The following is a 16,923-nucleotide window of genomic DNA, read 5'->3' as shown; positions in this document are numbered from 1 at the left end:
GGCAGTTGAATCACGATCAGGGAGCCAGCAACCTTCTAGGCGTGGCTGGGTGGTGAGACGAACAGGATCTCTTGTGCTTTATTCGGGAACTGAATGAGAGCAGGGCATCTTATGAGAAGACTCCGGCACTTAATAAGATGCTAGGAGCAGAGATGGAAGATCCAACCCCTAGGGTGTGTGATGCAGATGTGGAGTGTAATCCAAGGTTTTGGAAAGATGATGAGAGGTGTGATATAGAAGAGGGTGGGATGGGAGGGAAGCGAGAAGTGTGTGTGACATGCTCAAATGAAACAGAAGTTGTAGATGTACTTGAATTTTGTCTGCTTCTGTGAGCCCCCTCTATTAAAGTTTACATACGCAAAGCCATCCGGATCCTATACCTCAAAAGAAGAAATAGGTGAAGGTTTTGATTCATGCAACTCAAAAGGATTGTACAAACCTGACATTGGACCTGGTTGAGATGATGAAGATGGATCGCTAGACGTTCCGAATGCCGTATGTCCTCCATGATTGGAGAGGTGGCTAACCTCACCAACCGGTCCGAATGTGGTAGCAAAACTGGTAGAAGGGGTGTAAACATCATCGTACTTTTTGCGATAGTACTCCTCAAAGTCCTCTGTCATGTTAGTGAAATCTGGAATAGGAGTAGAAAAATAAGGTGAAGGTGAAAGTGGAGTGTCGTCCTCCTCACTGAGTCCATAATGCCGTCTTAGGGCCTCCAATGATGGAGAAGCCTAATAGGACATCATAAGAATTGGAGAAGAAGGTGTCTGGGACATTGTGATTCGGTTACGAGTTGTATTGTGTGCTTCGCACAAAGACTAGCTCTCCATAATATCCGCAGGATACTCTTTACAAGAGCACCGACTCTGATGCCATGTGAAGAAAACTACTAGGGTTTGCACTGAGGACACATAGAGTGTATGACCACGATACAAATACAAAGAGACAAACATAGAAACAGAGAGCAAAACTCAAACCCTAAACGCAAAACTCAAAACTCAATCACAGAAACTTAAACAGAAGAAGGGAGAGAGAGAACACAACTCTAAAGTGAATGAATGCTGTAAATGAATGTAAGAGTGTACAGTGTGCTCAAGGGTAGAGCAATGTCGGAGTGTGACGTCCACCGGAGACGAATCCCAAGTCTGTGACCACCAGTCAATGTGTCTGAGGAGGTAGATGCTGTAAACTCAAGTGACAGCAGATGCTGATCAGCAAACGCAAACAGTAGGAATGTGTGTGATGGTTGGCGGCTGTCCCAGACAGCAAATGCAGATCTGAAACTGCTGCAGGATGATGAACAGCCGACGCCTAGGCTGCACAGGTACAAACGCAGGCTGAAACGGTGTCTGATGTGGTTGGCGATGACTGGATGATCAGATCGCAGCAGATGATGATGTCGTCAGCAGCTGACATGAGCATGGATGAAGGCACCAGCAACAGGAGAAAACACAGATGGAGTGGCAGCAGTCACGAGGGCTGGACAGCCACATGGGAGGAGACTCATGGTTGAAATCTGCACATGGAGTGAGAAACCTGCACAGACGGGATAAGGCTGAATGGGGGCAGCCTGTCTATTTATAGATGTAGAAGGGTGGCCCAAAAATTAGGGTTTTTGGGAGACCACTGAAACTCTCTCAGACTGCTCCCCTTTTTAGGGTTTTTCATTAACTAAGTGTGTTTTGGGGCTGTTTAAGAATGCTAATCAGCTGAAAAGCGTGTTTTAGCTCAACAGACTTGTCCTATACATGCCACCGACTTATTTGCTTGGAAGTATTTTCTCAAAGAGAGCTCTAAAGCATAGAATAAAACTTGACATTTGTTGAAGGAATAAGGACGTGTAGGCCAAGGTTCATTGGTAGTTCAAATACCTAACTTAGCTGCCACAGATGTATTGTAAAGTACACCCCATTAATTTTGTTTGAAGATATTAGAGTAAAAGAGGCACCTTTGGGGAAGTTTTAATGTGATTATTAATAGATTTTTTGCTTCCCTTTCAAAGAAAAATGTACCAATAGCCCAAAGTCTTTTCCTTTCAGATCGTATAGAGACATCTGACACAGATATTCTGTTTCTCTATTGTCAATTGATTTTACTGTTGTAATTCATGCTTGCATGTCGTATGAATAAGCCACACATCAGTATGTTTCATGTGCTTCTTATCGAAACTCTTGAATACTTTGGTGCATTGAGAAATTTACTTTAATCTTCACATGAATAAGATTGTTATGCTTTTGCATCCTCCAGATACCTTTTCTTCTTGCAAAATCTTGTAGTTGCTTGTTGAGTTGCAAAAATATCATTTTTACGTTTTTAATTCTCTATTGCAGCTGACCAACATCGTCATTTTCCAATTCAGCAACTGTTAGAGGTCTCTTTGCCATATGCAGAGATTAGCCAAGCAGCAGAAGTGGTAATAGCCAAGCCAAACGGAAGTGGAGGAGAGCTCAGCATGGCAACATGTGCACAACAACTTCTATATGAAGTTGGAGATCCTTCTTCTTACATAACTCCAGATTTGGTATGTTTCCATTTTGTAATTTCATACAAAAATGCTTCTTCGTGAAAGAGAGTAATCTGTTGGTACCATTTGTATTTGTAGGTGGTAGACTTCAGGCAGGTTGAGTTTGAGCCACTAACGATGGACAAGATCATTGCCAGGGGAGCATTGCCAAGCCCTTGTCTCTCTCCTGAAAAACTCCTTCGGCTTGTACCACAGGTTTGGCAGATTGACTATAAGAAAGATGCAATTTAACAGTCATGTGAAACTTGCACAATGAAGGCATGATTGAACAACACATAATACATTTCTAGTCAGACAAGAATGAGGGATCCTGAAGTTGGGCATGTTCTCTACTCAAAAAATACTTGCAAAGCCTTGATCAGTACAAAAAATGTTAGCATTATTGCATAGCATATTTGGGCACCCAAATTTAGACAGGCTCTTGATAATCAGAACTCCACCAGATCCTTTCCGAGTTGGATAGATCGTTGGGATAGACTTCTGGTAGATGTGGGAAGCATGCAGAAAAGAGACCTTTCTAGCCACCTGGGATTCTGACATGTCTTCTAGCTCATCCTTCCACGACATGGTATTACAGACCACCTGATTGGATTATTCTTGAACCCATCGTATAGGACTTTCTCCCTCAGAGTTGCCAGCCTGGGAGACTGTCCTTTCCCCTATTTGGTGATGGTATTTTTCATTGGGTTCTTTTGTCTATATTTGACTTTGGCTTTTAGCTCAGATAGATTTATTATGAATTGTTTTTCCTGGGACAAGGAAGACGGTATATACTCAACTTGCAAGGGATGGCTGCAGCTCTTTCCTTAGGGTCAAATTGTAAGATCCAGGGATCTTAATGCAGTGCTTATCAGGAATTGGAGTGGCTGAATGGGTTCTTGCTCGGCATGGTGGAAGACCCTGAAGCTGCAGATCACTGGGCGATTTAGTGGTGCTTGACCAGTGGTTTGTAGGGTGAGGGTCTTCATTCTTCACCAGGCGAGGTATAGCAAAGGGGTGAGGTTTGCTCTTGTAGCTGCATTTGGAGCATCTGAGGAAAGCCATAAAGTAGAATTGTGCTGCACTCGGGATGAACCACTCCTGCGTATCTGAAGGTGTGAAGGATGGCACTAATGTGTGATCTTGCCATACCTGTCTAATATGTGGCCATCATGCAAATGGGTCTGTCATGGTTGTCACATCTAGTGGCATTGTGACTATTATTGTCTGACAATAGTATGGTACTATTCAGACTAAAAAGTCTTGAATATATATCTGATGGAGAAAAAAAACATAACTGAAGGCATAATTTAAGACCTATTTTTAAAGTTTAATGTCTAGACTCGAGACAAAACAGCACAAAACTCAAGTATTTAGAGTCTTTCATTAAAATTTTGAACACATGCAATTTGAGAGAGAGAGAGAGAGAGAGAGGGAATCAGACCCGCAGCACAAGGTCTGTTCCGCCCTGCTCGAGCCCTGCCCTCGCTCACCTGTGAACAGCCACTTGTCCTGCGAACTGGTTTCCCTGGCTGACCAGAGCGGGGTCTCATTTCGTCCTGCCTGTCCCATCGATTCGTCTCCTGTCCCAGCCTGACGTTTGTCTTCTGCCTGCACGAGCGTGTTCTGTCCCAGCACCTGGTAATCAGGGTTGACCTGACCTAATCTGACATCCCTGCTCTGCGCCTGACAGGAGGGTGTGACGACCTGCCCTAATCCGGGAAGGTGGCTCCGCTTGCTTCTGAACAGTCCGTCCGCTTCTGTACCGGCGCCCACTTGCGGCCTGCGTGTCTCTGCCCCCCCGTGATTTTTTCACTCGGCCTCTGTCCGACATACGTGCTGATACAATATGGCTGGCCTGGATCTGGCTTTCATAGACCAAATGGTGGCAGCTCTTGGTCCGGATTTTGACACCGAGGAACCAGAGGACATGGTTCCGTGCACAGAGGAGATGCCCCCTACTCCTAACCTCCAACCAGCGGGCAAACGCATCAAGCATACTTCGGCAGGGATAATGGATCATCAGGATCGTTCCTATGCTCAGGTTGCTTGGGAGCACCTGTTGGAGTTTGCTAACACTTTGCTGGGTGATTATGTTCAACATAATCAGGAAGTCTTTTCGGACTCTGCAACGGAAGATGTTCTGGAAGCCATTGTGGATCCGAAACATGTCTTGCGTTCCTTTTCAGTGTTCTATGAACGTGCTGTCATACTTTTTTTCACTGGTAGGATCCCGCTGCTTTCTCGTATTCACCAATGGCTGCACAGTCTGCTACAAGAGGAATGCGTTGAAGAGATTTTTGTTGGCCCCTGGGGTTTTTTTGAGGTACTGTTGAAATCAGAGACACACCGTGCTGCTCTTCTGTCTAAACTGCCATTGTTCGTTGATCGCCGTCTGGTCCATGTGGTGCCATGGCGCCCCATGGCAGATTTTCAGCGTCTACTGCAACGTGAATGCCCTGTGTGGGTTGAAGTGGAAAACTGTCCGGCTGTTTATTGGCCACTGCTAAAAGACGCCATGGCTGCTGTGGGCACTGTTCTGGTCCCCCCAAGCCTAAGGGCCATGAATCGCAACCGCCTGTGTATGTTATGGGACACTGCTCGAAAAAGGCCTGCTTGGTTACGCATTAACTGCTCTGGCATGCATCCTTTACATTTTCGTTTGAAATGGGGCAACTTTGCAGGACATTGCCTTTCATGTGGACAATTGGGGCATTTTATGGCTGAATGCCTAGAGAAGCACCACACTTCAGATGCCGAGCATGTTGCGCAGCCCATGGAAGATATGATGTGTGATGCGCCATCGCAAGATGCCACCCAGCCACCTAAAGTTTTGAATAAAGGTAAACAACAGGTCTTGGGTTTGGATTCTGGTGGCAATGACTCGGTAGATGTACGCGCGAAAAAAGGCAACAAGCACGTTGTTGGCATGATGGATACTGTGCCTGTTGCCTCATGAGATTCCATGCGTACGTATATGCGCAGGAGAGAAATGATGTCTTCAGAGCACTCTGCTTTTGCTATGGTTTCCTCTGCTCCCCGTCAACAGACAGCTAGGAGAGTGTCTTCAGATGGTCCTAAGGGTCCACCCGCTAAGATGGCTTTTGATACTCGAGGTAATGTCATTACCCCATGGGATCGTCGTTATCCCCGCTCCATCCCCAAGTCAGCGGATATGCCATCCACTTCCAAATCTGGTCGTCAGAACTCTTTTGCCGTGTTAGCTGATTTCTTGGATGAGGGTGTACTAGACATTCTCGCCGAAAAGGTCTCATCGAGGCAAGCTGTGCCTCGTACCTGATCCTCTTTTTGCATCCACATGAAGATAGCTATGTGGAATGTGCGAGAAATTTGTTCTCGCCACAAGCAACATGCCATGTGGACAATATTGCATGAGAATCAGTGGGATGTTTTGTGTGCTGTTGAACACAAGAGTCATAGTGAAGCGGGTAAAGTTGTGGATTGCCATGGTTTTCGTTTGTTCTATGCAGGGACACATGCCAGGCAGTATTCTGGTGTGCTTATGATTGTACATGAACAATATCAGCCGGTTCTTATCAAGAATGATGTACATGGCCGCTTTGTGGTGATTGAAATTTTATTTGAAGGAGAGATCTTATGGTTACTTGGCCTCTATGCTCCGAATGATCCTCTCTCTCGTCGGGAGCTTTGCCATACCTTGCAGAGTTCCTTGTCCCTTGGCAGACGGGGTTTTTTGATGGGGGATTTTAATATGTGTGTTGATTCTTTACAGTCCACATCAGAACATTCGATCATGGATGCGTCGGAAAGACGTACGTGGCAGCAGTTGAATTTTGCCATTCTTAAGCAAGATCTCTGGTCTTGGCTGTATCCTTCTTCTACAGGGTTTACCTTCCATTCTGCCCAGTATGCCATAACATGGTCGCGGTTAGACCGCATTTACATCATGCAGGATGATGATTTCCTTTCTGAGATGCTCGAAATGAAAGTGTTACAACAATATGCATTGTCGGATCATTTCCCTCTGCAGCTTGAGCTCCTTGCACAACCAATTGCTCCTTTGAAGCAATTTCTGGATAGACTCCCGTTGCGTTTCAACTCGTCTTATTTGAAACATGCAATCTTCCAGGGCTATATGAAGCAATTGATTGATCGGTTCTTATTGGATTTCTCATCCCAGGGCACTGCTTCCTTTCAACGATTGCTCTCCAATGTGCAGCGGGTTGCTTGCCAGTATGGGATCCATCATGCCTCTCTTTGTCGGCGGCGCCGACAAGCAGCCGAGGAACTGCTGGCTTTGGTTCGTTCTTTGCTGGTGGACACTCCCGATGACGCATTTCTGCTATTACTGGCAACGCGTCTGGCTGATCTTATTAAAGAGTTTCAGTTGAAATCCTATCAGCAGGTCAAATTGCAATAGCTAACGGACACTCTGCAAGACAGTGCTTGTCAGACCCATAAGTTTTTTCGAGCTCTACATGCCTCTCCTGCTCGAGAGAATATGACGAGGCTCCAGGATGAAGAAGGTCAAATGGTTCTTGATCCGCAGATAATTGTGAATATGTGTAGAAATTATTTCCTCGATCTTCTTGGTTCTACTTCTCCGCCTTCAGGCCAAATTACTCATGCCCGTTCAGTTTTTTATGATTTGGTCCGCAATCAGGTTCCTCAGGACATGCAATCTACTCTGGAGGCAGATATTTGTGAGTCGGAGGTCGTGGATGTTCTGCTACACTTGCCTAAGGATAAAAGTCCTAGCTGGGATGGTCTTACCAATGAGTTCTTTGAGTTTTTTGCCACCCAGCTTGCGAAACCTTTGACGGCTTTGTTTCAACGGGTATGGGAAACGGGGATTATGGCTTCCTCTTGGAAAGACGGTCTTATTAAACTGCTTCGAAAAGTTCCTTTGCCATCCATGTTGAAACAGTGGCACCCAATTTCTTTGATGGGTTCTATATATAAAATCTTTTCAAAAGTTATGGCGAATCACCTCCATAAGCATCTTCCTGCCATTGTGCATCCTTTCCAATATGGTTTTATTAAGGGCAGAAACATTTTGCACAATGTCTTAAATGCGCAACTGGCAATTGATTATGCAAGGCATTCAAATCAGGAGGTCGTACTGGTTCAATTGGACCTGGAAAAGGCTTTTGATTATCTGGACTGGTCTTTCATTGCAGAACTTATGTCTGCTATGGGCTTTGGTGCCCGGATGTCTCGTCTGATCTATACTATTAGTGTTGCAGCATCTTCGCGAATCATGTTGAATGGAGGAGTTACCAAGCCAATTGTCCTTGCTCGCTCTGTCATACAGGGGTGCCCTTTGAGTCCTCTCTTCTTTGCCCTTGCGACTCATCTGCTTCTTTCGATGCTATCTCATATGGCAGCTTCTACTCAGTTGGCTGGATTGTTGCTTCCCTCTGGATAGCACTTCATTGGTCAATCCTTGGCTGATGACAGTTTTATGATTCTGCGTGCGGACAAAGATAATCTTCATAAAGCATTAGATGTTTGGGCTCTTTTTGGTCAGGCTTCTGGTCTGCGCATTAACGCCTTGAAATCGGCCATTCTCAGCTGCACGGAGTCGGATTTGCAGTCACTGGACTGGCAGGGCATGGTTGTCCCTCGTGGTTCCATTGCCAGGCATCTTGGGTACCCTTTGGGGGTTGATGTTTCCCCAAAGCAGCTATTACAGTGGATTTCACAGAAACTGGCGGCTAAGTTTCTGTATTGGAAGTCTCAAGCCTGGCCCTTCCATGTTCGTCTCAAAGTAGCCTAGACAATAATGTTGCCAATGCTTACATATTTCTTGCCATTGCTACCCTGGACTACTACGACACTGAATGATCTTACGAAGTTTATTCGTTTCATGTTATGGAAGAAGGATTCCTTGCATGCGGGTATTTCCTGGATTTCTTGGTCGTATGCATGCACCCCAAAACGCATGGGTGGAGGGGTTGTTTTGGATGCCCACACTCATATGCTGGCACTCCGCTGGTCTCTTTTTCGAGCCATGTGCTCGGATTGTCATCCTTGGGTCGTCATAGCCCATTACTTTCTTGAGGATCACGGGCTTCTGCATGGTAATACCCACGTCCGCAGTTCGTGGTGGCATGTTCTTAATGCAGATTCTTGGTTCTCCAGTTATTCCTCATCCCTGCTTGCCCATTTGGTGTGTTCCTGGAAACTGGTCCTCCGGAAGTTTCAGTGGCATCCAACGGAGGATCGTTCAGTCACTAATTCGTTTCAATTGGAACTGTTGGCAGTCTCGCGGTTAATTTCGTGGGACGGTAAACATGAGCTTCGACCACAATTCAACCGTATGGCACGTTTGGGCTTAACTTCGGTCGCGGATGCTACTCTTGCCAGTCGCAATGTATTCATGTCGTTTCGTACAGCCAGGAGGATTTTCAGGATCCCTCGTGGATATAGGTTTTTATGGGAACAGCTTTTGAGGGTGCTTCAGAGCAGACAACCCTTTCCTGCCCTTGCTACGGATCGTCCCTGGCAGGATTGGGACTTTACAGGCTGCATTTAGAAAAGGCTTCAGCTAACCAAGTGTATCATCTTCTGATTAAAGATCATCAATGGCTGGTTACTAAAGCTAATATTCTATGGGGATTGCATAAATCCTCGTCATGGTGGAGGGTAACTGTGATGGAGGGCTGGTTAAATAAGATACCATTCAAATATAAGGTCTTTGTTTGGAGGGTGATGATTGGTGGTCTTCCGCTTGCTTCAGCCCTTTCAAAGTGCTGAATCTCCAATGGCAACTGTTTCTTTTGCACCACCATTGTGGAATCCGCCCGTCATCGTTTTATTTCTTGCCCCCTTGCTCAGAAAATCTGGTCATTCTTGTCAGCCGTCTGGCGAGCGGTGGTTGGTTTCTCGCTTCGCCCGTTTGATTGGGTTTTCGCGCAGCCCAAATATCCCACACCGACACAGCCACATATGAAGATCTTGTTTCACTTTCTTCGATATTGGGGCTGTTGGCACAACTGGACCATTTGGAATGCTTTCCTTTTTGATTCTGCTTATAATGTTCAGCGGCATATTGCTAGGCTTAAAGGTTTCTTGTATTGGCAGACAGATCTTCTCCGGCACTCTGACATCCTCTCTCGGGAGGACTTACGCCCCTGGCACATGGCAATTTCCTCCGTGTCTTTGCCATGATTTTGTAACTATTTGGCCCTCTGGTTCTTGTAAACAGTCAGTTTGTACACATGATGGGGTAGAGCCATCGTGTATCTTGTAATCATGGAAACTTTTCATAATTAATACAATTACCTTTTACGAAAAAAAAAAAAAAGAGAGAGAGGGAGGGAGGGAGAGAGAGAGAGAGAGAGAGAGGTGTGCAGTCAAGCAAGCAGTCAAACTGTGCACGGTCCAGCAAGCAGCCAGTTACCTGTCAGAACTGATCGTTGATTCAGTTCATGTGTCCCTGCAGGCAGGCATCACTCTGCAGGCAGTTGTGACCCTGCAGAGTTACACTGAGTGTGCATGCAGACCATACAGAAAACCCTGCGCAAACTTGCAAGTTGCAACCCAGCAGACCTGTTGTCATGCATGGACAGCAGACTTGGGCACTCAGTGACAGCGTAAACAGGTAAACAGTCATACCAACGTTTTTCTGCATAGACAGGGCAGATACCATACTCAGGTATACACACAGTCGGGTGCATACATTCAGGTGACAATGTGAGACAAGGGCAGAGCAGGTAGCAATGATACTGCAGACTGAAAGGCTGAAAAGAAGACTGGGGTTCTGTTCTAGACGAGATGCAGGCATCTAGCAGTAAGGATGTGGATTTTCTTGATCAGTTCTTCGAGAAGGGGAAGATGAAGAATTGGTGGAATCTGATGTTGACACTTTAGCTGAGGATTTCAATGAGCTGGTGGAAAGGGATGAGTTGGGCAAACGCCACAAGCTGATGTTTGATCCTCGGTTTTCAGGTGCTCTGGTGCATGTATTCCCCACTCACAAACACACAAGTCTTTTCTGTACATGCTTGCAAGTGCTAACAATCTCATGAATGACTATGTGCATGCAAACAAAGGTAAAGCAAACTCTTTACCGGATGGTGAAAGTGTTGTAGCTGTCTTAGGGACAGATATAGTGTTACAACAGATTGCTGCCTTCCATGAGCGGGCAGCCGTCTTTTATTTCACAGGAAGGACTCCCTTAATTACCCTTATCAAAGCTTGGTTGCAGTCAATGCTTGACGATGCGCATCAAAATAATGGTAATGGGTAGGTGCAAGCCCCTCTTGTGGAGGAGATTTATGATGGGCCCAAAGGGCTCTCTGAGGTCCTCTTTTGTACTTCAGACGTTTGTGCCTCATTAATGCAGCGTATCCCTCTGTTTTTGGATGGTCTATTAGTTCATCTGGTCCCATGGAGGCCCATAAATGAATTTCACAATGTTCCTAGGCAGGCATGCCCTATTTGGGTAGAAGTGGTTAGTTTCCCTTTCCATCTTTGGTGGCTCTTTCCTCTGGTTTTGCAATCTCTTGGTCAGAGGTTTTGGTTGAGCCTTGCTTGGTTTCCCATAACAGAAATAGAGCTTGCATACTTTGGGATATTGGAAAACCTTGGCCCACTAAAATTCATTTCGAGGCACCGGGATTGCATGCGTTGGTCTTTGAGTTGAGATGGGGGACTTTTGCAAGACATTGCTTTAGATGTGGCCAATTTGGCCATTTCATTTCCAAATGTGATTGTAGTCTTGAGACTTTGCATTGTTCTGTAGATCCTGAGGTCGATATGTAGGAGCATGAATTCCAATATATGTCTCAATCGCAAGGGTTTCTCCCCATATGCCTCTTGGCTTGCAGGCAATTGGAAACAAAGATTCGCCTCATGCTAGAGCCTAGGACTGAGGGTGAGTCATGTCATGCTTGTCAAGAGCAGACATCTAAGGGCGCCTCTTGGGTCATTGTGGTCAAACACCATGTTTGATAGGACTCTGGTTTGATTTATGTACATCTGGCTTCTGATCCGGTCTCGCTGGAACTTTTCAACACAGGGGTAAGGGATTTTACTTAGGATCACAGAGACAAATTTTTCCCTCTTTAGGAGGTTTTTTTTCGCTGGCCTTGGATATATTCCCATTCACTTTTAGGGTATGCTTAGCCTTGTAAATCTTCTCTAGTGGTACTTCTCAATACACTTTAAGTTGTGCTCCCTCAGGCTGCTTCTTCTCCAAACTATGTACTTGCATTCCTATAACCCTAAATCCAACACAAACTAGATAGGATGTACATCTGCCAAAGCGATTCATTTTTTCTAGAAGTGATTGACATATGGATGGAGAGACAACATGTTCTTTCTGATCATTATTCATTGCTTTTGGAAATGGCTCATCATTCAGTGCATGCATTTAAGGCCTTGCTTGCCTTTGTAATTAAAGCAGTCCTTTTTGCTGATGATCAGTTTTTGGGGTGCATGCAGCAACTGATTCTTCATTTGGCACATAGGTTCTAAGCATAGGTATCAATGCATGGCCCATTTTTAGGGCTAATGCACATGCCTTACCTTGAAAATTCAGTATTGAGCATGCATCTGCTTTTTGGGCTCAATTGCAATATTTACAATCTCTATTGGAACATTCAGTGTCTATGCAACAGGAAGGGGATATCTCTGATGACTTGGTCACATGTTTTGAATGGTTGATATGTAGAATCCAAGCTCTTCAAGAGGAGGAATATGCTAAATATGAATTGTTGGCCCATCTCGATGCATTGCATGATAACAATTGCCATACTCATCGCATCTATTATTAAGATGTGTCTTGAATATTCAAAACTTTGTTGGGTCCACATGAAGTTCTTTGAGATGTTGTTCACTTTGTGCATCGATACATTTGTGACTTGGTTCAAAATTAGGTCAAGCATGATGGATAGATTTGATGGAGGTAGATATTACTGAGGCTTAAGTGGAGGACGTGCTTTCCCATTTACCTTGCAGGAACAGTCCTGGGTGGGATGGCCTCCCTAATGGTCTGTTTTTTCCCATGTTGAACAACTTAAGGAACCACTAGCTTGCCTAAGGTTCCTTCCCCATGTAGCTTGAAACAGTGGAGACCCATTCTTAGTATGGGTTCCTTATACAAAGTCTTTTCCAAAATCATTGCCGGGCTGAGGAAGATGCCAACTCAGCTGAGCGAGGTGATAAGGATGGTGTCATGACTGAGAAGACTCCCCAAATCAGCCTGGCTGGAGGACTCCATGGACAGTTGAGGCAGCAGTTTGGGAAGCACCACAAACTGAGGTATGAGCTGGAAACGGGTGGATAGCAATGGGGGTGGAGAGGACTGATGGTAAGCTGGCTGGAATGAATGGAATAATATAGGATGCACTCACATAGGCTCCTATGTATAGAGGAATTGGGATGTGCACTTGATCTACTGCCAAATTTGGGGTTCATTTAAGGAGACTAATTGATGGGTTAATGGAACCGTAAAATTAGTGGCTCAACACTTGTCCATCTGCTTGGAAAACCCACACAAATGGCTCTATTAAACATGTATCCTTTGCCTGTTGAAAAGTGCTCAGCCACTAGGCCATCTTGGTCCAAAGCCCTGCACGTGTGCAAACTGTCAATCTAGAACCATGCTCTGTGTAAAGAAGCTGCCCATGGTTGGCCTATAACTGTGGTGCAATGCAGTTTTGGTAGTGTTCCTGGAATATCATATGGATCTAGCATAAGTATGCCTTATCTCTAGCCCATCTCTAGTGCAGTAATGGGGTGGAAGTGTTAGCAATGTACATACCATGGAATTATGCACTGCATTTATGAGCATTTGAGTGGGCAGCTAGGTGGGCACATGGGCCAGCACAGGCGCCACTTTAGCCATCATGGGGTGGAGTGATTTCAAATGGTTTGTATTCATTCTCATGCTTTAATATAGGGATTCCATGGCCCGATTTTTCATTCTTTGAGTTTATGTGTTCTTGCTTTGGAGTCTGGGGAAATCACTTGCTAGCTGGCTGACTTTGTCTACCTGCTGGTTGACCTGTTTTACCTCAGTTATATGCTCCTCACCCTGCGTCTTTCCCAGCACTACCTTCGTTGTTGATCTGGTGTAGTCCTTTTTGTCTTCTAGCCACTGTCAACCTGATTCAACCCCCATCTCGGTTTGTATTCATTCTCATGCTTTAATATAGGGATTCCGTGGCCTGATTTTTCATTCTTTGAGTTTATGTGTTCTTGCTTTCAAGTCTGGGGAAATCACTTGCTAGCTGGCTGACTTCGTCTACCTGCTGGTTTACCTGTTTTACCTCAGTTATATGCTCCTCACCCTGCGTCTTGCCCAGCACTACCTTCGTTGTTGATCTGGTGTAGTCCTTCTAGCCACTGTCAACCTGATTCAACCCCCATCTCATCTGCATTTTTATGCTGGTGATACTTTTGAACTGATTTACACTCAAGGAAAGGTTCACATGTGTCGATAGTTGTGCCTAAAGTCACCATGATCACTTCACTTGATGTTCCCATCTCTTGCTTTATTCTACCATTATGATTGAGAATCTTTCATAAAGGATATGAGAGTTGTCTGATCTTTGTCTTCAGTATCATTAACAAATTGTCAAAATCCACATTAAAATCTTGAACTTCAGCAACCTCCATATCCACTTTAAAGAGTTTAAGACAAATACTACAATACACCACAACACAAACACACATACACAATACACAATGAACTGAAAGGCACCCAAAATTTGAGAGTGTATATTAAAGTTGTAGAAAGATATCAAGGTACATCCGAAGATTTACTTGTTGCAACTCTGTTTGAAAGCCAAACTAAGCTTCAAGCTTTCAGTTGCTCGCTTTTCATCCTCTTAAGTAGGATAAGGATTTTGTGAACATTGCAAGCAACACATTTGTTCCATCAATACAATAAATCAAGTGGAAAAAGCTTGAGCAAAATAGTATGTGACATACATTTGAGAAGCACTGACATCCACATTAGGATAGTCAACAATGTGATAAGTCTTTCAAGAGGATATGTGAGATTGTTGGTGCATAAAAGTTAGGTACTAGTAGAAACGAGCAACAAGCCTTATTGCAATATCTCTTGACTGACCATTTGTTTTGGCAAGATATAGTAATTGGAACATGTTGTTGGGGTATCCAAAGTACCTGGAATGAAAGGCCAATTAAATACTTGGCCAATTAAGGAATCCCCAAAAGTCTAGGGTTGTTAATAAAAGATAGGATGGGATAGATGACAAATAATAGAGAGATGAAGTGAAAGGGAAGTAGAAAAAGGAGAAAAAGAATATAAAAGCAAAGGAATCGACTAAGGGGAAAGATATGAGCGACAATAAATACATATGAAGTAAACACTAGCATGTGAGGCTCAGATAAAGATATAAATGATAATGGAGGAATGTAGGTTGGACAATTAGAGGAGGGAGATATCATAAAGGAGCCATTTGCTCATTTATGATTTGATGTGGATCTTGTCCAAACTGTTTACATAAGATTCGCCACTATTGTCTTGTGGAAAAATCAAATTTTCCCAAATCACTCTCATAATCCTTGGGGGAGAGGTATTTTATAGCTTCAAACATACGGAGTCAAAATGATTCCACATTTTGTGAATCAAGCTTTGTACATAACATTGACATATTAAAACCATATGTGTAATTGCATGGTCAAATGTTTCGTGGGGATTAGATAGCTTGCCCTCATACATAGGTCCCAAATGCAAGTAATGGGTATAAGTTGCAGCATGCTTGTCCTTAAAGACCATTGAGCACGCACTATTTTGAGAAACTTCTATGTCTAATATCAATGATTACATTACTTCCTAGAAACGCAAATCATGTTGGGTTTCACTCATGCCTACGCTCATAGAGGAGTGTCAGTGATCAGTAGGACACTGGGGCACTTTTTACTCTCGGTACGAGAGATCTTTGCTGCAAGACTTATTGTTTTCTTTCATATGTGCTTATGTCACACACTTACGGCCACTTATCGTGTTCGAGTGTGACCACCCCCTACAACCCTAAGGTTTAAGGGTTGTACTTTGTACTTTCAGTTTACACTCTTTCAATCTATTGCATTGGGTGTCATGCTTCACTCTCCACACTGTCTACTGCACTCTTAGCTAAGCTTTGATCCTCTCACCCTCTCACATTTGGTATCAAAGCAAGGTTCAACTTTGCTCAACATCCGGGAGTTCCCGCTCAGCCCAGCTCTGTTTGGTGGAAGAACGTCAGTCCTGCCCACTTGCTGCAGCAGCTTGTCAGCAGTTCCCCCTGCTGCCACTGCCCACCAGCAGGTCCGCCACAGCTACACCAGGTCCACCAGCACCAGCTTCACCTGCGCCAGTTGACCCACCAGCAGTGCCGCTGCCTTTGACCAGGGACGCCACCTGCCAGCGACCGCCACCTGCCAATGACCATCCCACCTCCAAAAATCAGGGTAAAAAGACATTTTTTAAAGTCAAATTTTTATTTCAAAACTTATTCGCAGGAAAGCATTATGCTTGAGCAGCACATCTCTGCATTTGCAAGTGTCTAGGACACATTTCACGCAGAGATTTTGTGAAAATTTGGGGCTTTTGATATTTTTGAAGACATTGGTACATGTACTGCAGTCTGTCAGAGATAGACTGTTTTGGACAATTTTGGGGCAAGAAATTTTGAGCTTTTGCTTCTACAATGTTGGTTAACATTGAATGCACCTTGGATTGCATGTATTACAGACAGTTTTGACGGAGTGTACCTCAGTGTACTAATTGCAGCAAGCTATTTGCTGTAATTTCTGGAAATTTTGGAGATTTCCAAGTAATTCCAGCTTGCCCATTGCTCTTTTTCCTTCTCTTGGTATTGATTATCGTAGCAAATTAGGGAGGAGATGTATTTACCTATGTATCCAAGGAGGACAGATTGGATGGTAACAACTACTCACTTTGGTTCTTCATGATGAAGAATATGCTTGTTGCAAAAAACATTTGGGACTACGTGAGTGGAGAAGAAGTTAGGCCCGGAGTTGTGGTTCCTACTATTCCTCCTCCTGGAGGATGTGGACAACGAGCACCTCGGCCTGTTTAGCCTACTCCACTTCAGCCACTTCCCCAAAGATCAGCAGCTCAAAAAGCATGGGATACATGGGATGCACAGGCTTTGTCGCTGATTGCATTGGTAGTTCAGTGGTCCATCATCCCTCACATTCGGTCTGCAACTTCTTCACGAAAAGCTTGGCTAACTTTGGAGCAAATGTTTGCTGGTAAGAATGAGACTCGCATCTCTTTCTTAAAGAATGAGCTTGAAATGTTGAAAATGGATGAGGGTGATTCTATCTAGGATCACTTAAATAAAATTTAAGACTTACGTGAGCAACTTATGAACGTCGATGAGTACTATTCAGATGCATTGTTGATATCTACTACATTGAACTCATTACCTCCTTCTTACTTGGCTTTT

The 16,923-nt window shown here is 44.3% G+C and overlaps 1 protein-coding gene across 2 annotated transcripts in view; it reads left to right on the top strand.

The window, feature by feature from the left end:
- Window positions 1-16,923, top strand: part of LOC148011396 (propionyl-CoA carboxylase) — a 126,642-nt gene that overhangs the window by 71,866 nt on the left and 37,853 nt on the right. For both annotated transcript variants that reach the window (XM_087670613.1, XM_087670612.1), the window contains exons 7-8: window positions 2,334-2,524; window positions 2,606-2,722. In XM_087670613.1, coding sequence (XP_087526739.1) covers window positions 2,334-2,524; window positions 2,606-2,722 — 308 coding nt within the window. The remainder of the gene's footprint in view (window positions 1-2,333; window positions 2,525-2,605; window positions 2,723-16,923) is intronic.

Source organism: Lygodium microphyllum, chromosome 28 (genome assembly GCF_053477565.2).
Source record: "Lygodium microphyllum isolate KBCC chromosome 28, Lygodium_microphyllum_v1.1.10, whole genome shotgun sequence".
In the NCBI taxonomy this organism is placed as follows: domain Eukaryota; kingdom Viridiplantae; phylum Streptophyta; class Polypodiopsida; order Schizaeales; family Lygodiaceae; genus Lygodium; species Lygodium microphyllum.
The sequence above is the reverse complement of the archived record's forward strand: the minus strand, read 5'-3'. Positions and strand labels throughout refer to the sequence as shown.